The sequence below is a fragment of the Psittacula echo genome (genome assembly GCF_963264785.1).
Source record: "Psittacula echo genome assembly, chromosome: 6".
Classification (NCBI taxonomy): domain Eukaryota; kingdom Metazoa; phylum Chordata; class Aves; order Psittaciformes; family Psittacidae; genus Psittacula; species Psittacula echo.
In genome coordinates, this window is record NC_137743.1 from 15,439,157 (window position 1) to 15,460,081 (window position 20,925).

At 54.4% G+C, this 20,925-nt stretch overlaps 1 protein-coding gene across 1 annotated transcript; it reads right to left on the reverse strand.

Annotated features, from left to right (window-relative positions):
- Positions 1-3,349: 3,349 nt before the first annotated feature.
- On the reverse strand, positions 3,350-12,075 carry FGF8 (fibroblast growth factor 8; the record flags this gene model as incomplete). Its single annotated transcript, XM_080621773.1, has 5 exons — positions 3,350-4,280; positions 5,335-5,441; positions 9,690-9,870; positions 11,909-11,945; positions 12,044-12,075. The coding sequence occupies 5 exons, from the start codon at positions 12,073-12,075 to the stop codon at positions 3,993-3,995; spliced, it is 645 nt and encodes a 214-aa protein (XP_080477899.1). The 3' UTR covers positions 3,350-3,992.
- Between the last annotated feature and the right edge of the window lie 8,850 nt (positions 12,076-20,925).

A 20,925-nucleotide genomic window follows, 5' to 3' on the forward strand; every position in this document is an offset into this window, starting at 1 on the left:
GTGGACCAAGCCCTGGAGTGACCCTTGCGCAGGCAGCACAGTCCCCTTGTTTTGCCATTTTGATTTATTCTTGCCAGTCTACTGTTGCTCTGCCATAGCCACATTTAACCTGAAAACAGCCCTTCTCCCTGCCTGGTGTTGCCCTGGTGTGCTCATCGCGCATTTACTTTCTGCACTGGATCCCATGTTGGCTGACTGGACCAGCCCCAGTCTTGTTTCACTAGGCAGACTCCCAAATGTCCCTCAACTCCAGCCTTGTCCCTGCATCCAGGTGGCATCACATTACAAAGTCCTGTATGTGCAGGGTCACGCACGCATTGCTGCTTGGAGCTCAGGATGGGGTAGCCATCCCTGCACCAACAGCCAAGGCAGTACAGCCTCTCTCCTGCTTCATCTGCCACCTCCCACCAACGAGCCATTGGCAGTGAGGGGACTGCAGGGTGACACTGGGAGTGGTCATGCTAGGGACAGGCACATCCCTGTCTCAAGGCCTTTGCTAGCTTGAAGCAGGGATTTCTGCCCAAAACACTCATGTTAACAGGATGAGTTGATGGAATCAAACACCCATCTCCAAAGCCTCCCTTCCCCAGCATCCTGCAATCCCCAGGGTCTTTGAGTGGCTGTGATTTTCAAGCTGGGTCCACACACTCACTTATGATGAAGGAGAAAGGAAAAGTCCCAGATTCCTGGACTAATGATTGACCCTGCATGTTTGACCAGCAGCCAGGGTTTCTGTATCCCTGGAAGAATAGCAGGTACCAACAGGGATTGTCCCAATCTCCCTATGGGGAGATACCAGCCCTGGAGGATCACGCACTCAGGACCCCGCAGGGCCCAGATCACTGGGAAGAGCACGCCATGCCAGGGACTAAACGGTATCAGTGCAGAGATAGGGTATGAGGAGCCATTAATTAATTCACTTACTCATTAACTAACTAGTAGTGGGCTCCTTAATCTCCCAAACAAAGGCAAAACAACTTTTGCTGGCTGGAAGCTGAACAAATTCAAGCCATGAACAAAGCCCCAACTTACAGTGCTCCATGGCAGCTTGGCCACCCAAAAGCCCTTTAATGAAAAGGGGCTAATTAACCATGGACCAAGCAAGCTGGGAAAGCAGCTTCCCAGGAGCCAGTACTGGGTGTCTTTTGCAAAAGCAGGCTGTGGCAGAGCCAGGGGCAGGAGCTGGGGATGGTACAGAGTTGTGCAAGACACAGAGGTGTCCATCTCCATCTCAAACCCAAAGGGTGCTGAGTACCTTGTGTTCTAATCCTCGGCTGCACCTGGGGATGGCAGGGATGGGAGAACAGCCTTACTGGAGGATGGGCACTCATGCTATGCCATTCCCTACCATCGCTGTCCCCGGAGGACAGATAAAAAGTGAGGAGACATCTGCTGACCTGCATGGAGCCACTCTGCTACCCTTACCTGGAGCTGCAACCAGCACCAACTCATCCAGGTTCACATAGCCATTAGGAAAAGCAATTAAACAAATTACTGAAAGAGAAGTACCCATTAAGGACCATCAAACACCGTCTATGCCTGGGGAAGGGCTAGGAGCCATTCACTTTTAGTTCCTGTAGTCTGGAAACCACAACATGGGCTTGGTCCAGGTGTTGGCTCCAGGCTTCTGCAGTCCTTGGGTCCTTCTTGGAACAGATGGGCAAGCGATGCCCATGCTGTCCTGCAGCTCAGGCAGCATCCATGAGCTGTGTGGTGCAACAGCAATGCTCAGACGTGAAGCATGGCTGAACACTCAGCCCCTGGGCTTCCCTCCTTGAAATGAATGATATTTATTGACAGCTCAACTGAGCCTGCTGCATCAGCTAGGGGATGGCTCATCCTTGCACCCTGTAGACAAAGGGCACCCTGAGCACTAAACAATGTCTCAGGCATCCCATTAGGATGGGCAGCACCAGCAAGACTCTCACCTCACAAGGCTGCTCCATGCCTGCAATTTGTTTTCTTTTCTAGGCATATATAACAATTTTATTGTTGCATCTTTCCATATCTAAGACCACTTCATTCATGAATCCCCCATCAGCTCCTGAGAGCAAGACCCAGCACCCCAGCAGGGCTGTGCATCCACTGAAGGATGGGACCCAACAACCTGCAGATCGCAGGTCGCAGGTGCAACCCAACAACCCCAGACACCAAGCTCATACAGACCAGAGAGAAGCAAATAGCAGCTTTCTCTCTTGGAAAGCCTCATCCCATGCTTACAAATGGCAGCCAAAGCTCTGAACCCATTCAATGGTCTTTTCTCCAGAGAGTGAGGAGGTGGCATCTGCCCATCAAGCCTGGAATTTGCTGTAAGGAAAACAGTAATTTCTACAAGACTCATCTGGATCCAAGATCTCCAGGAATCCTTTCACTTCCCATCTCTTCCATTGGCAAGGGGCTCATGCCAAGTGGCAGCTTCAACCGCATCCTACACCTCAGTGTCCTTCTCCCCTCTGCAACCTGCCTTTTGAGCCCCAGCCCCTCCCTGGAAAGCATCAGGCTCGGTTAGACTAATACAAATTTTTAATGCACATATTAAATAAATATTTCAATCATTTCATATTCAATTTGTACACAAACAAAACAAAAATCCTCAAGGAAACAGGAAAAAAAAAAACAACAAATAATCCAAAAAGGTTGGATGAAAAGTCACCCCTGGTTCTGGCTCCTATCCAGTGTCTTTGTTTGCCCTCCCCTGAAGAATAATTGCTTTAACCCTTTGGAGAGAGCCACAGTCCCAGGGCAGCATGTGCAGAGCAGGGCTGGTTGGGGATATTCACTCAAGAGATTTAACGATTCCTTTGGGTCTTTTTTCCCCTAAATAGAAAGTTTGGCATCTGTCAAAACAGGAGTTTTGAAAGAAAACCTCTCCTTTCCTAGGAGGACAAGAACAGTGGTATTCCTCATTGAAGAGCAAACCTGGAAGAGATGGTTGACAATGGAAGTGCCAACCACAAACAATGTTACAACAAAACCAGCCTGAAGTGGCTCCATTGTAATTTGTAAACTTTTAATTTTATGGATGAAAACTTCCATCTGAAGAAAAAAAATATAGACAGGAAAAAAATATCAATTTTTGGTGAGTTGTTCACATTTTCCACATGGAAAAAAGAAAATACCAGTTAGTAACCAGCCCACTCTATGGCAGCCGTCAGCTACTGCCTCACCTTAGTAGTTTAAAACAAATCAAATGCCAAAGATGCTCTCGTGGGTCAGAGGTACCAAGTCGGTTCAGGACTTTCTCTGGGGCACCCATCACTCCGTGCCCTCCTGAGAAAAAGTAAGTCAGGAGTTGTGAAGCCAGCAGCGTTTTTGGAAGGATGCTGTTGGCTTCCAGCAACCCTTTGCTCAGCTGAAGAAGGAGGCGCATCTAAGGAAGGAAAGCATTTAGTGGTCCTCACCCTGGGGCATTGCAGGCCCCCCACTGGCAGTGCCCACATATCACCCAGGCTGCAAAACCCACCTGGGAAGCCTCCAACCTCTTCTGATATAAATCCCCTCCCCTCAGTTGTTTTCCAACCACTCCAGCTTATCCAGTAAGCATTAGTCCAGTTCATTTAAGTAGCACATTGCTCCCAGATTTGCATTTCCAAGTTTTCTTGTTCAGTTTAAATGGTGTTATTTTTCCCCTCTAGAGCTACAAAACCAAAAAAAAAATTACAAAATAAAGCATGATCCCAGACTAGAACATATCTAAGTGAAGGGCTCTTCCCCCTTCACCAGTCTTTGAATGTTTCGTTCCTTTTAAAGCTGGAGTACAAAAATAGAGACTCTCTTTTTTTTGCCTTTTTTTTTTTTTTTTTTTTTTTTTTGTAAAACCCAAACACCCCCCCCCCCAAATTATCAACAACTAGAGCAGGTAATCTGTTATCCTCCCCCCTCTCCCCTTTTTTTTTGTTTTGGTTCTTTAATACCCATATGGGAAAGTCTCTACATATAAGTCCACTGAGCTCAGAGGAGAGTCCTCTGGGAGAGGTGCAGGGGCAGGCACATCAAGGGCCTGCCCTGGAGCTGGAGTTTCTAGTCCTTTTACTTCTCCGGTTGAAGGGGTAGTTGAGGAACTCAAAGCGTCTGTGGGGCTCGGTGGTCTGGTGGCCCTTGGGAAGCCTCTTCATGAAATGCACCTCCCGCTGGTGCTGCCGGGTCTTGGAGCCCTTGCGCGGGCGGCCCTTGCGGGTGAAGGCCATGTACCAGCCCTCGTACTTGGCGTTCTGCAGTGCCGTGTAGTTGTTCTCCAGGACAATCTCCGTGAAGACACAGTCCTTGCCTTTGCCATTGCTCTGAGGAGGGGACAGAGGGGGATATTTGAGCAATGGGTGCTTGGTCAGAGGGGTTCCTCTCTCCCTCAAGCTGGACTGACTGGTGTGGTAGCAAGGTTTGCAGTTCTGGTAGACAGCCAAGGGCTCACTTTTCCCACCACTTCTAAAAGGCACTATTGCCCAAAGTCTGCTTTTCCTTAGAAAACTGCAGGAAGCAGGCGTTGTGGCATCAGCAAATGCTGCTCATTGCAGCTTGCATCCCCATCATGATGCCAGCACTGGGCTGCAAGCCCAAATGCAGCTTCTCCCAGCCTTCACTTCCACTGCACCTATACAGTGGGATTTTTGCCCACTCCTGTCCCCATCCGTGCCAGGGGCTTGAGTCCCTTGCCAGCATGACCACAAAGTCTACATCTCAGTGGCTATTCACCCACCCATCCTAACCCCTCTGCAGTCTTCGGTATAGGAGAGTGGCATCAAGGGGCTGGAGAAGTGACGTGTGGTCCATGGGGACGATGCCCATAGATGAGGGTGGCAGGGTGCACAAAGGCAGTTGGGGGCTGAGCTCCCCCCCATTACAGGCATCAGCAGGACCAGGGAGGGGGCCTGAGTCAACCAGCCTCAGGAAGGGAGCTGCCACCGGAAAACCTCCCAGACAATCGCTGTCCCAGCAGGATGCTGCACATCCAGCCCCTTCTGCTCCTGAGGAGGGTGCATGGAGGCTCCGAGGGAGCGTGACTAACCGCTGGCCTTGGGGCCAGCCCCATGGAGCATCTTAACATTCCTGGCACTTGTACCATGTAATCAGGGAGAATAGCCCAGCAATCTGCCTATTTGTTAGGGTAGATACAAGGATCGCTCCCCACACAGCACACACCCATCTCCCTCCCTCCTGCCCTTCCCTCCTGCTGCCCAGGCTGCAGGACAGCTCATGCTCTGGCTGAGCCTGCAGCATCCCCATCTTGCCTCCCCATTCCCATGGATGGGCTCCTTATCCAGTAAGAGCTCCTGTCCCAGCAACACTTTTTCAGTGCCCATAGCACTTCCCCAGATTGCCCTTGACCCAGGACCCTACCTTGCCGATCAGCTTCCCCTTCTTGTTCATGCAAATGTAGAAACCTGTGGCTGCCCCCTTGATGCGCACACGGCTCCCAAAAGTGTCCGTCTCCACGATGAGCTTGGCTGGGGAGAGCAGTGGGAAGAAAGAGAGGGAGAGGTCAGAGGGGCTCTGGGTTGGGGCAGACACAGGGATGGAGACCCCAGCAGTGTGCCCTGGCACGGGGCACTACAGGTACATGCTCTCTGGTGACTGTGTCAGAGAAAGCCCTAAAATCAGAGCACGAGACAAAGAGCCAGCCTCAGCCCCTCTACCCTGCCATCATGTCTCTGCATGACCTTGGTCACATTCCTTTGCCACCCTGAGACTTGCTGGAGAGGGAATAGCTCTGCTTTGCCCCACTCGATATGACTCAGTGGTTCGGGTGCCACAAAGATGTCACAGAAGGGAGGCAAGGCTGTGAGCAGGGCACACACCAGCCAGTGGAGAGCAAGGCAGCTGCTCTGCAAACCAAGGCAGCAAGGAGTCAGGTATCCTCTAGAAAATCACAGCATGCTGCCAGCTGTCCCCAGCCCAGGGGACACCGCTCCATGTCTCCCTGCTGGGGCAGGGCTGCAGGAGGAGCAGTGACTTTGCAGCTGGCAGGGGAGGCGTGAAGGGTACGGCCATCCTTTTAATGCCTTTCACCTTTCCATGAGTCGAGAGGGCGTATTGATTTGGTCTCGTTTTTTAATGGAGGCATCGATCGACTTCCGAAGGAGCTATGCAAATCACCGGGTCAATGTGCTGCCTATAAATAGACCTGTCACCTTCCCTCCCTGCTTTCACCCTGGGAACTGGAGCCCTGAAGCCCATCCATCCCCAGGGAAGGGGGAGGATGGGGACAGGACATCCTTCTCCCCAGCCCTGCAGCTGCTGTCCCCAGAGCCAGCTGGGCAGGCCCAGGGTAAGCCCCAGTGAGGATGGAGGGTCCAGTGGGGATGGAGGCTACCAGTTCACACCTCAAAACGGCTGTGCCAAGCATCAAAGATTCAGTGATGGCACTGAAAAGCCAGCCAGGACTGTTCTATCTCGCCACCATCACCTCTTGCCCAGCATTAGCCATAAGCTGTTAAAGTGCCACAAGCGAAATTTGGCAAGGAAATCAAGAGCACAGCCTGCAGTTTCCATGTCTATAGCCTTATTATGGGAATAAGCGCACTGATGCCTTTTTTTCTCCTTCTCAATCTCTGCACAAGGGCTGCTTGGTTCCTCAGGACTGTGGTCTGCCATGACTTGCACATATGCTCAGAATATTCCCCAGAATGCTCAGTTACTGGAGAGCCCCAGTGAGGGCAGCAATGTGGCTCTGGAGCAGGTAGCTTTGCAGGAGGATGCTTTGAAGGGCAGAAGACGGCTGCGGGCACATACACAAGCTAAAATGAGCCTCAATCACACTCAGAGAGAAACAAACTGAATTCTTTCTGTCTCTATGATGCCCTAATACTGCAGCCTTCATGTCACAGGCACTGCTGAGGACAACAGCACAAAGGCTGAGGGCACTGCTGGCAGCAGCTGAGTTGAGCAATGGAAAGGGCATTCTAAAATTTGCTGGGGCCAACTGATTCAGTGCTGCTGGGCAAGCCAGGCTCAACGCACATGCAGACACCCTCTTCCCACACTCCTTCCTTGCCAATGTCACACTCCAGCATCTCTCATCCCCAAACTGCCCTGTGCCCAAAGCCACCAGGCAGGCACAGACTGAACCCAGAACTGAGACTTTTAGGAAGAGATAACTCTAGTCTGTGCCACACCAGCACCAACACCCAGACCCTGGCACACACCCAGGGTCCCCAGAACCAACCACTGGAGCTGCGGCACTCTGCAAACGAGACACTAAGACAGTGACCCCCTATTTATCTATATTGGGGAAAGGGGGGGGCGGGAATTGATCACGGAGGCAGTAAAAGGTTTGAGGAGAATTGATTTTTCTCTCCGAGATAGAAAGAGTGAGGAGGGAGGGACAGAGGAGGGTGGGAGGGAGCAGGGAGGCCCCAGCGAGCACAAAACCCTCCTTTAAAGATGCACATCCCATCCCTCTTGGCCTTTTTCTTTTTTTCCTCCTTTTCCCCCTCTTCAAAGAGCAGCTGTGATTTACAGCCCCCAGCCGGGTTTGCTGCCCTGCACAAGCTCAGCCAGCATGTTCTGTCACCACCAGCCATGGAGGACAAGGACAACCTGTCCTCAGGGACCTGCACCCCTAGACTCATGCAGGCAACCCATGAACCCTGCAAATCCCAGCCCCAGTCAGCAGAAAAGCCGGGGTGCAGATGAAACCAGTAAGTCAGCAGAGACTTGTGCCAGCATCCCAGCCGCCCACAAGGACTCAGTCCAGGCTGTGGCCAGTGGTGGGTGGTTTGCTCTGTGGCAAGCACGGCCCAGGAGAGATGAACTGTGCTGCACCGGCTGCCCACCTTCCCTTAGAATTAAAAAAGTCAATCAAATATTGACAATTAAGACAGACAACTGAGAACACCGGACTCCATGTTAAGTCGGCTGTAAAAATGTCAGTGTGGGGAAAGGGGTCATCTGCAAAAATAAATCAAGCCCTTTTAAACGCCCACCCCCAAAAATGAGATAAAAAAAGCAGAAGGAAGGGCTCGGGGAGGGGGTTCTGCTGCAGAAGTGTATTTCTAAATAACATTTTGGGGCAGGTTTCTTATTATTTTATTCCTTTTTTTTTTTTTTTTGGGGGGGGGGGGAGCAGGAAGCTGAACATTTTCAATTCTATTCTTTCCCTTAAGTGACAGATTTATCCCAGTAAAATTATGTTTCATGCTCAAACTTTGAAGGGAAAGTGGCTACGTAAATACAGAAAAAATGCAGCGAGACACACTTGATCCCCCAACTGGACTGTGAAGAGGAGAAAGTATTCAGGAAATGTTAAAAAAGGTGAAAGTAAGAAGCGTTTTAATAGTTCTTCCAGACATGGGGGCCTCCCTAGAGATTCATATAGAACAATCCTGAACCTCTATTTTAACATTTACAGACTTGCAACTCTTTTAAAACTTTACATCTGAAAAACTGCTTGTTCTCTTTCTGGTTTAGATCAGTCTTCGTTTTCCTCCTTAGCTCTTCAAATGCTTAACCTTTCTTTATTACGTTTTAATAGAGTTTTTCGAGCCACCACGAGTCCCCTCCTCCTGGCCTTATTTAAACCTGGTCGTTACTTAAATATGCACTAACTGCTTTTTAAAATCCAAGCATTATAGATCTAAAACAAGATGGGATTTTTTTTTTTTTTTTTTGCTTGGGAAATTAGCTAATGCCCTTTCAAGCCGGAGCTGCTCCAGGGTGGGAACAATTCAGTTGAAAGACAAATGCTGAACGTGTGCAATACCATACAGATGCTGCGCTTGCACTGCTCGTGTCCAGTGTGAAATTTTCAGCAAAGCAAAAGAAAACACCCACAAAAAACAGAAGAGGAAGGAAGAAAAGTGTTTCTACTGATCTCCCCAAGCAAGAAAGGGAAATTGCAGCTAATACCAAAGAAAAACAGTCATGATTCCTACATAGAACACACGAGTGCTACAGAGTGCACTGATCCAGGTGCAGGATCAGGCCTCCCAGCAGCTCTCTGGCCTCGCTGACCCCAGCGCAGCATTTGACCATCCCAACGTGTCATTAGCACATGCCACCAAAGTATTTGGGCTTCAAGTGTTCCCAGCAGAGGAATTGGTCCCCTTGCCCCAGGACTCATTGAGATTTTGGGGAGCGAGTGCCAGGGCCATGGCATAAACCAGGCTTTTGTGCTTGCAGAGTCCCTCTGCTTTGTCTCCACAGCATCATCACCCACAGCCAACTGCCTCGATGACCCTCTGCTTGGAATTTGTTTTGAGAAGGGAAAGATGGAGGGGACACATTGGGAAAATGATGCCACTTTGGACAATTCTAGTTTTGGGAAGGCTTCCAAAGCAACCGCACACCTTTCCACCCTGCCCTTTCTTTTTCAACTTTCCTTTCTATTTCTTTTCCAAAAGGAAGTCCCACAGATTCCGAGCCTTGCAAAGAGAGCTGGGCTGAAATGACCGATGCTGCTCATCATACCACAGCCCCGAGCCCTCCAAGTCAGGTGCAAACCAAGAATGAAAAAGAAAGGAGAAGGGCCCATCCTGCAGACACCAGTCCCCTCCTTCAGCACAGAGAACCTGCCCTCACCTTGAATCACAGAGCCGCTGATTGCTGACCCCTATGTTCTCCCTTTACAAGCCCCCACAAGCCGAACGATTTTAATGATTTCTGGCTAACAAACAGGACGGAAATCATCAATCGCCACACTGGGCTTTGAACACCTCCCCAGCTCCCCCCCTGCCCACCCCATCACATGTCCTTACCGTGCACATCCCCATCCTCTGCCATCGCATTGATTTTCTTGTTGTCCAAGATCTGCACATGTTTCCCGCTGGTCCGGCTGTACAGCTGGTAGGTACGGACGAGCCGCCGGCTGAGCTGGTCCGTCACCAGGCTCTGCTCCCTCACATGCTGTGTAAAATTAGGTGGGGACTGAACAGTTACCTTTAGGAAATTAAAAAATATACAACACACCATTATAATCTCTACTCCTCAGAAGGGCAAATGGACTGAGTCGAGATCACCGGCCTCCAGCCGGGCTTTGCAGGGAGGCATGGAGCCCGGACCACAATGCTACCTGCACCAGCAAAGCCTCCCAGAGAGAAGGAGCATTAAGCTCTGGACACAGCAACCAGAGCCCTTTACAGAGCTGTGCTCGCTACAGACATGCCTTAAGTAGTAGGATGCAAGTGACTTGGGAGCATGGCAGGGCTTGGTGACCCCAGGGCTCAGTGAGTGCCAGCTGGCAGTGGGTACCCAAGATGGGCATTAAAGCTTGGAGCTGGAAGGGATCCAGAGGAGGCATGCAGGGTGGCACTGAGCTGCCATCCTCAAGGGGCCGACATATTCATTCCACACATCTTGCCTCTGCAGGAGTGTACTGCTGCTCAGTTGCCCCATATATATACCCCAGCCTCTGCTACATCAGTTTCAAAAGCTGTCTTTCCTCTGGGTCCCAGGCTCTTTATTTGCTCCCAAACACCCCACTTATTGAGCTCCTTATATACTGAGAAGGTAGAGCTACAAAGGTATAACAATTATAAGAAAACCATGCCCCTGCCCAGGTATTCAGTGGCATAATAACCCAAGGATACCAACGTGCTACCCACGCAAACACATGCCCCATCCACAGCCAGCTGCGTGGTGCCAGTAGCGGGATTGTCCCCAGCCCTGGCACACCAAACCCATTAGCCCTGAGCCCAACCCCTCCAGACCTGACACTGCTGCTCCTGGGCTTTAAATGCTTTTCATGAGCAGCCAAACCTGCTCCCCCCTCAGCTCCAGCTCACGAGCTTGCACAGAAGTCTTTTTCCCCTCCTTGTCCCAAATCCCTCTTTTAAGTCTGGAAAGTTTCGCTGCTCCCTGACATTTATAAAGACGTATTCTGAGCAAATGTTGGGAGATAGCTCCTTTCAACATCAGAAGGCTGGGACTACCCCCCGCCACCCCCACGTCAAATGGGAAGGTTTCCTCCTGTCTTAAACAACAACAGCAGAAAAACCCAATAAAAGCAAAAGCTGCTGCTCTCCCAAAGCTGGCTTTATAGAGATATCTCCCCTTGACAATGTCATCTCTCTGCCTCCGCTTCTGCCTGTGCATGTGTGTTTCCTATAGACGGGTTTTGGATAATGCAGCAGGATTCTCTCCCCGGCTCTGATGAGGGTACCATGTGGAGGAGAGGTCATTAGCCATGCTGCTATTTGGTCTCCATCTCATACTCCAAAATATTACAGCTATGTTTTTATACAACTGCACACTCCCAGAGCTTCATTCCCTTCGCTTTTCGCCTGGAAACTTGATAATTTTTTCCCCAAAGCTTCCAGGAAAATAAAAAGAAGCAGCTTAAAGGGCATTTTAAACAAAGCTTCTGCACCTGTGATCTCGGGGGAAGGGGGACTTCACCCCGGTTTGAAGGCGCACTGCTCCCAGCGACGGGTCCCAGCGACTAGTATGCGGGTGTCGTACAAGCTCTGCCCGGGCTGTTTAATCTATTCACGACACTTACATCTCTGGCGACACAAACCAGCGATGCTGAGGTCTGACAATTTTAAGCTGGACCAGAACCTGCGCTTTTTACTGAGGTTTTGGTGGGGTTTCTTTTCCCCTTTTTAACTACTCTTTACTTTTGGGATGAAACAGTGCAGGAGAAAAATGCCGCAACGGGGGCATCTACGGTGCCATTTAGAGCTGGAGCGGGCGAGACCTAAATCTGCTTAAAAATAACCCTGCGCAATTCCTTGAACCCCCGGGTGCTTTCTGCCTCTCAGCCCGAGTCCTCCGCACCTTATTTTGTGTCTCGGGGGTTCCCCTCTCGGCCTCGGCTTTTTACAGCCGGGCCACTTTTGTCTCCTGGGTTTTCAACCGTTCCTCCTCCTTCCCTCCCTCCGTCCCTCCCTGCCGAGCCCGGGGCGCTCGGCGGCAGCGGCGGGGCACCCTCCATCCCCGGGGGCGAACAAAGCCGGGCTGCCCGGCGGGCACTTACCTGGGCTTGCAGGCAAAGGACGAACAAGTGCATTAACCTGGGAGGGGGAAAAGAGAAAGCAATAGAGAGGTGTGAACCGGAGCCGGGGGTTGGCTGCGGGCCCGGGGCAGGAGGGCCGGGGCTGCCGGTACTCACACGTAGCTGAAGAGCGAGGAGCACGGGTCCATCGCGGCGCCGGTGCGAGGCCGGGAGTCCAGGGCCCGGCGGCGGCGGGGAGCGCCCGGGGGAGCGCGGCGCGGCTCTGCCTCGGCTCCGCTCGCCCTCCGGCGCGTCCTCGCCCCGAGGAAAGGAGGGCACAAGCTGCTACAGAGGGGTAAGGCTCCCGCCAGCCCGCCCGCCCGCCCAGCCCCCGGGGCGCACGGCCGGCAGCCCCCCGCCGTGGGGTGCCCCCCGCCCCGCGGCCCCGCTGCCGCCCCGGGAGCCGGCGAGGCCGGCCCGCAGCCCCGACGGCGGGGCGGGCGCGGCCGGGGGACGGCCGCCTCTGCCGCAGAGGGAAGCCCGTCCGGACCGCCGGCCCCGCTCCCCGCCCGGCGGTACCTGCCGAGCGGAGGGGCTGCGGGCCAGGTGTCGCTGGGCTCGGGGCTGGCACTAAGGGCCGGGCTCCGCGGCCAGCCGCCGGCGGGACGCCCTCCCAGCCCCGTGCCTCAGTTTCTCCATCCGTAAAGCGAGGTTTAAGGGCTGGGAGGAAGGGGAAGAAAGGGGCGGCGGAACCACGGTTCCCCCTGTGGGTTCGCTGCTCCGCGGGCGCGTTGTGGATTGGGACCGAGCGGGTGAGCCCTCCCGGGACGTGCCAGACGTTAAAAGGATTACCGGGGGGATGGAGGAGTTTCGAGGGGGAGCGAGGCTGAGCAAATACCGCAGCCGGGGCGGGGAACGGGCAGCGGGACCCCCCCCGCGCATCCCCGCCGGGCGCTTACCTGGTGGGGCGGGCGGGAGCCCTTAGGGCCGGCGGTGAGGGGCCATGGGGCCGGGCGGCAGCAGCGGCGGGACGGGGCTCAGCCCCGCAGCCCGGGCAGGGCCGCCGAGGGCTGCATTGTTCCGGCGAGCCCCGGCGCTCCCGGCCCCGCCACCTGTTGCGCACCGGGGCGGGGGCTGCAGCGGGGTTGCGGCGGGCGGCCCCCGGGGCCGGTACCTGGCCGGGGCCGGCGCCGCCTGCTCGGCGCTGAGTGACAGCTGCTAATTTGCCGGCCGTGCCCCGCTGCCGGTCCCCGCGCTCCCCGCGCCCTCCTTTATCTTATCAGAGCCCATAATTACAATTGCTATTTTGTTTCCTCGAATCAGCAATCAGCGCTATCTGCCGCCGCTGGAGAGGCAGCTCCTGTCAGCGGCCTGAGTGACAGAGCGGCGGGCTGCACCGCCGCACACGCACACAGCCCTGCACACGCCTGTGCAGCCCTCCTGCACACACATGCATGCACGCAGCCCTCACACGTGCACCCGTGCAGACCTTCCCTGCACGCACATACAGCCTTTCCCATGCAGCCCCCTTCATCACGTTCACATCCCTCACACACACAGACCCCCAATACACATGCAGCAGTTTGCACCCTCCAGCGCAGACACACATGCTCCTTTTTGCTTCCTCTTACCCCCAAAATATACCCCCCTCACCTAGCACACATAGGCACATGCCAGCTGCAGTCACAGGGTGTTTCTGTCTCTCACACAAACACTGACATACAGCTGACATTTTCCTCCTTGCTCTGGCACTCGGCAGCCCCAGACACATGTGCCCTGTGCCTCTCCTCACTGCACACTCTTCATTTCACCCCAAAGCACTGCCTACTGTCACCTTACGGGATGGATCTCTCTGGGGTGCTGAGAGTTTCACCTGATCTTGCACAGCATTGTCACTATCAGGGGGTGCTGAGAGTTTCACCTGATCTTGCACAGCATTGTCACTATCAGGGGGTGCTGCAGGCAGGTAGTGGAGCCCAGGCACTGCCCCATCCCTGGGCTGGCCCCACAGGGCTTAAGGAGAAAACTAGCCCCTGCATCAGTATCCTCAGAGCTAGCACTGCACTGGGCAGGCAACTGCATTGTTCTGGCCAAAATCTCCCACGAAATCTGTCCCTTGTGCATTTCCCTTCCCTTTCTGTCAGTGCAAATGGCTGGAAGGATGTTTCTGAGGGATTTTCCTGCATGTCGAAAGAAGTCTTGGGCCAAGCCTTTGGGAGCACCACAGAAACAGGGAGAATAGGTACTGAAGGTGCTCAGCTGAAGCAGGAGCGGGTTTCCATGGGAAGCACACTGTCAGCTCATCAGTCCAGCACATGCTCAGGAGAAAAAGCCTCTCTATCAGGCTGTGGGAACAGCTGATGTGCCACAGAGTAAGTGAGGTGGGTCCCGATATCCACCTCTCTAGGTTGCCTAAGGAAAACCAGGCAAAACCAGAGCAGGCAGCACTTAGATATTCCCAATGCTCTAAATTCAGGCAATCCTTGTTTTTTTATATAGGAAAAACAAAGGTATTTAGGTACTGTCTATTTTCCAGATGCTGCTTTTGCTCACCAGCAGCAACCCCTGCTTTACCCCTGGTGGGCACAGTGTTGGGCTGCACACCGTGTTCAACAGCACCATGTCCAGAACAGCCCAGGCTGCCTTAAACAGGGAGATTTATGGTGCCCCGTATGGGGTCAGAGGCAGCGGCAAGCTGACAGCCCCGCGTGCCCCCTGCCCTCAGCAAACAGGCTCAAGTGCCAGTCATGGCTGTAATCAAGCCGCTGCGGGATCACCCACGGGCGGCCACACTTCTCCTGACAGCGGATGACAGACGATGCTCCTGCCAGCCTTCCTCGGTCCACAGCCAAAAGCTCCACAGCTCCCATCCTACCCCACCTTTGGGCAAGGGAGAGACGCAAGCAGGTTGATGATGGCAGCATCACTGCTGCTGGGCTCGTCCCACCTCTGCTCCTGACTTGGCGCCCTTGCAGGGAGGTCAGGTGTACAGAGGCATTTGCCTTCTTCCCTCGGTGCTTCCCAACCCACCACGAGGTCACCCATGTTTGCATCCAAAATTACAACCTCCCCCTCCCCACCCCTTTGTTTTTTAAGTAAAAACAAACCCTTTTGGGAAAGCCTCTCTCCTGTGCAAGGCACCACAAGGGACGTCAGCTTGACTCTCAGCTCCTTTGCAGGCTATTGGAGCTAAGCCCATGGGGTGAGGGTCCCCTCCATCCCCAGGCGCTGAGGCTAGATGGCTTGTCTGTCTCTCCTGCAGAGCAGAGAAACCCCAGCCCTGCACTCCTGAGACCAGCTGCTATGGAGCTGGTGGGAGAAATCCCCTCCTCACAGAAAGACCTGGGGACCTGCTGTGTCCCCAGAGCTCCAGGCAGCCATCAGGCTGTGATCCCTGAAGGAGGCTATCAGCAAGGTCCTGTCAGGTCCCATCCTGGCGCTCCACTGCTCCATTACCTTCTTTGGCAGATAGGCTGGGCTGGCACAAGAGTGTGTTACCCTCAGAGAATAGCTCATGTATTTTACATCCTTCAGGGATGTTAAATGCTGCAGATGAATCATCGAACACCAGAGATGTGAGCTGCAGCCCTCTCACTCCTTTTTCCATAAAGCTGCAGGTGCCACAGGGCTGCAACACCAAGAAGCAGGAGCTAAGAGAGGAACCAGGACATGGAGATGTCTGTCCCAGCGTGGTGGGGGTCTGGGCTTCCTCTCAAACCTTCCCCACCTCCACTTCCCCCTTGCACCCACATAAAGCCTCCTGGGGGCTGGGAACCATAGGGGCAGCTTCTGGAGCAGCCTAAACTGCAGTGTGGCAGTGAGCAGACTGGGAGAGGATTTGAGGGAACAGAGGAGACAGCAGAAGAGGGATTGTGAGACCTTGGAGTGGGCTGCGTGTGCCACTGGACAGCAGAGACTGAAGAGAGAGCAAGGGCTGCTATGGGAGCTTCTCTCCATTCTCCTTCTGACCCTCAGCACTACATCCCACACTCAGGACCACCTCAGCACCATCCTTGCTTTCTCCCAGGATGTCTGTTTGCACATCTGCAGGACACAGGTCCCAGATCCAGCTTCCAGCCTTCTTTTTCTAGGGCATCATCACTGTCTGGCCCAGCCCAGGTCAGAAGTGGTCCACAAACAGTCGTTTCCTCCTGCAGGGCAATGCAAGCCCCTGCTCTCCATGAGAGGGCAAAGCCAGCAAGGTGTAGCTGTTACCAGCTCCTCCCTGAACATCAGCCTAAAACCTCACTACTGGCATCAATTTCAGAAAGGCAAAGCCAAGGAAAGCAACACAAACCCTAGCTTTGGGGGCAACTTGTCCAAAGTGAGTGAGTGGAGACAAAGGCAAACTGGGGCTTCACATCACAAGAGGAGGCTGGAAGGATTTGTGGTGACAAGGAGCCAGAAAAACACCCACAGGAGATTTGGCTTGAACATCTTTTTAGTAGATGAAATGATCAGTCGGAGGAGCAGCCAGGACATTGCTGCCACCCGCAGAGAAGGACCGGCAGGCACAGCTCCCTGCTCCTGCCAGGCCAGGGACATAGACAGGATCACAGTGCTAATCCCGATTGATGGAGGAGAGCAGCACCTGCAACGGCACACACTGCAACACTGAGCCTGCTGGAGGGCGAGGAGATCTGTCTCTGCAGGCACACAGGGCTTCGGGAGACTGCAGCGAAGCTGTCTTTGAAAGGGAACAGGCAGTGCAGGCAGTGGGGTGGCTGGCATGGGGCTGGGGTTAACACAAAGAAGAGGACAGCAGAGTGCAGGTAGCACTGTCCTGCACCCAAGCATCTCCCTCCCCTCCAGCACCATATGATAGAGAGCCACGAATACCAGGATCCTGTAGCACTTTACAGCCATGCCTGGAGGATGCTTGGCCACAAGGCAGGTTTTGCCCCCAACAAAATAAACATGTGAAGGCTTCCCAACAGAGCCAAAGGGATGCTAACCCATTCCATCCTCACCCTTCCCAGCCCCACGGCCCAGCACCCCCAGCCCTGCCTGCTGATCCTTCACAAAGGGACCACAGCATTAATGGGGCGTTTCAGAGGCAACAGCAGCTCCTCCATGGCTGAGCAGCACAGAGCAGCCTGGGGCAATCCCACCGCTCACCATTAACCTGCACCCCTCCCGAGGGGAAGGAACTTGGCCAAACCCCACCGGGATGTGTTACATGGGAATGACCTTGTCTTCGCTACCCACAGCGCCAAGGCAGCCCCGGGGCAAACGAGGAGCGGGGAGGGCAGACAGAGCCCGCTCACAATTAATTCTCCTCTCTATTCAATTACTAGCAGCAGTTTTGTGGGCGGTGGGAACTCCAGGCCAGGAGACTACCCCTGTGTTCTGGTCACAGCCCCTTGGAGCTGTGTCCACCCCTGCACAGGACAAACCTGGGTGATGTGGCCCTGTTAGGTCCCTCTGCAGCAGTCTGCTCCCACAGCTTTGTTTCAGGGAACTGGGCTCCCTCCCCTGCCCTTTGCAGACCGTTTCATCACCTCCTGTTCCTCCTGCCCAGCAGCTTTCTAGAAACGGGGCCTTTGGTTCCATAACTTCAGGCTGAGCTCCTGGAAGTGCTGGTGTCAATATTGGCTCCATCACCCTCTGGTGACCCCGTGCTGCCTTCCCAGGCAGTGATGCTCCTGTGGATCAGAGGAGTCAAATCTAGGCTCTGCTTTCCATCCAGGCTGGGTGATTTGGAGGAGAGCTCACCACTCACATCAGCAGGGCTACTAGTATGGTAGGGGCATCCTTGGGTGCCTCAGCATATGGCAGCTTCACTTCTGGTTCCAGACAGAGCAGAAGTTCATCCAGGGCAGTCCATGGATGCATGGATGGATTTGCCATTGATGTCAAGCCTCCGTCTCATGGCTACATTTGACTCTGATGAGACCAGTGTTTTTTTCATCTCTGATATCCACACCCACTGCATGGAAGAGGCTCAGAGGTGAGCCAGGTACATAGGTAAAGATCTGGCATAGCCTGGCAAGGCCAGGAGCCTTGTGGAGTGCACTGAAGGGTAGACTCACTCCCAGACTGCATCCATCTGCATGGAGAGAGAACTGGAATGGCTTTGCAGCCACCCAGCTTGGGAAGGGGTCCACACGGAGTCCCACAGCAGGGCTTGAGTTAGGCAAGCCAGAAACAAAGACTGAAGGCCCCCAGTGAGGGCAGTTGATGCAGGAGCAGCCCAGCGAGAAGGTGGCATCCCCGGCCCTGCATCGTTTAAACCCAAGGTTGAGCTTTTTTGTACAAACCTGCTCTGCATCTAACGGGGGTCAATGAATGAGCAACCTGAGCAGGAATGGCCATGCCACATGTGCACAGGAAAGGGGTGAGACACACGGACACGTGGCTGAGGATGTGCATGCTCATGTGTTTAGCCAGCTCCACCTAATCCTAACCTCACTGCACAGACCAAAGAGCATCTCCAAGACCTGATCCCAAGGCATTCCCTGCTGGCACAACTTCCCCAGCACTGTGGCCCCAGCCCAAGCAGCAGCACCCTCCTTGGGGTCTCCAGCCGCACACCATCAGGCAGAGCTGGGAAGAGTGGTCACAGCCAGGCTGGGTGGGAGGGGGCTCCACTGGCCACCCAGGAGGTTGGGAGCTGTCACTCAGTGCTGGGGGTCACTGTCCTTTCTGTGGGACAGGCTCAGAGGCTCCTTCAGGGCCACGAGGATCTGAGGCAGAGATGCAAAATGCTGGCCCTTTGCTGCCCAGCTCCAACCTCAGCTCCCTCAGCTGGGCCAGGCAATGTGGCTTTGGTTCAGGTTCTCTTAGGAAAGGACTCCTGCTCCCTGTGTGCTGGATGGGAGGGGGGTTAAGCCTAAAACCAACAGCAGTGGCTGGGGGGGGGCTGTCCATCAGCTGTAACTCTACCTTCGTTTGTTTGCTTACAGCATCCACCCAAAATGCCCATGTGTGTCTGCGGGCCCCTATGTCGGTGGCAGCTGAACTGCTGACCCCAGGAGTTTGCAAAACACCAGGGTTATGGCCTCTTTGACATCCCAGCCCTGCAGAGCTGCAGCTCATCCTGACCCTGGCCCTGGGGAGCCAGCCCCCATGACACCCCACATGGCTCTGGGGGGACAGGGAGAGGTGGCAGGGACAGCAAGAGTGAACTGCATAGAAGTGGCGGGGTGGACATGCTCCCCATGGCACCTGCTGCTCCCCCAGCTTGACTGCAGCCCTCACCTTGCTGGCCATTCCTATGGACCCCACTGTATCCCTTGCCCAAGCCCAGCCCTCCTGCTCCTGTCAGCCCTATAGCTCCTACCCCCTGCTGGGCTGGCACAAGGACCATGCCCCTCTCCAGCTCCCATGCCCAGGGCTATGTCTGGTCTCTGTGCCACCTTGTACACCCCTGTTTTGGGAAGGTGTGGAACATGTGGTCCCAGGCATAACCACAGCCAGAGACTGAAGACAGCCTGTAACTTGTAGGGGACTTCACACCATCCTGGATCATAGTCATGGCATGCACAAGATGCCCAAGCTCCCACCACGGTGTAAACACCTTCTCGAAGGTGTGCAGGGATGGGTCAGGTCTGCAGGGAGCCAGCCTAGGCACAGGAGCAAGCACCCAGGGGGTTCAAATGGGGGTTAAGAGCCCCCCAAAGATTCTGCTCCCACCTTTTCCTCAGTAGCCAAAATCTCATTTCCTGGGGGCCCAGCTCCATCACTAGACCATGCTGTCTTCCCCCATGAACTGATCACCAGGTCTAGCAGGGCAGACCTGCCACAGACAAGATCCCTGTTCCCTATGCTCTTCCCATCCTCTGCTCTGCTTGTCAGCAACAACCATTCATATCCAGCCCCAAAACCTTGTGCACTGCAGCTTGGGGGTTTCCACCCCACAAAGAGCCTGTCAGGAGAACAGGAGGCATGGAGGCTGTATGGATTGTCCCACAGCCCCTGTGCAGAGCCATCACCAGTAAGGACACCACAGAGGCCACATCCTGCCCATCCAGCCTAAGGCTCTGCTGCCGGTGGGGCTGGGAATGGGGGACTACGAGGTCCCTGTGCTCCCTGCAGCAACATGCCTCTCTGGGCCGACCCTGTCCCCCGGCCGCACCAGCCCTGGCAGGGGTGTGTGGCCAGCAGTGACCGTCCTGCCAGTGTCAGGGACAGCCCAGCCTAGAGCATTTAGATTTGCACCCTGGAGGCCAGGACCTCCCTGTATCTCTGCTGCGGCTGTGGAGCAGAGCTGCTGACACCACCCTGATGTGGGGCTGCACTGGGGATGTGGGAGGGATGGAGCGGGATGGCTGTGATGGAGCCTCACCCTGCCTGCCTTGCACGGGGCTCTCTACCACATCCCAACCATGGTCACTTCTAGCACATGCTTTATGTGTCTGTGAGTTCAAACCATGGCACAACCCCTGCTCCAGTGTTACCCCGTGCTCCTCCAACACCTTCTCCTGTGCTTGCACTGCAGACCATAAAGCCACAGCTGCTGCAGCAGCACCTTCATGAAGACACACACCCCACACCTTGTATTCTGGGAAGTGCTGTGAAGCTGGGGACACGTGTCCCCACTGCAAGCAGACACACTGAGCAGCTATCACAGCCTGCAAATGCCTGGAGCACAGCCTGGCCGTAAGCAACCTCCAGTGTTGGGATGTGCAGCTGGGAGCAGCCATGGTAAATCAGCCACTGGCACCCACTGTGGGGCCAAGAGCTGCCTCTTCTCCTCCTGCAGAGCAGTCAGTGGGATGAACACCAAGGCACCCTGGGGAAGACCCAGCACATGAATGAGCACCAGCAAGCAGGAGATGAGCCAGGATCCAAGTTTCAGCTTCTCCATTAGACAGGGCTGCTTCCACACAGGGTACTGGAAGCGTTTCCATCTGCAAGGCATCTTGATGGGAAAAAGACGGGAATTACCAGCAGCCTGGCCCTTCCAGATACTGCCGCTTCCTCTTTTGGCTGCAATGCTCAGCTCTGCCCTAACCTTTAAGGTGGGGTGAAGCAATAGCAGAGGTACCTGTGCCCACTGCCTGGCAGGACAGCACAGGGATAGCAGAATCAGCTAACACCACAGAGAACAGGACACT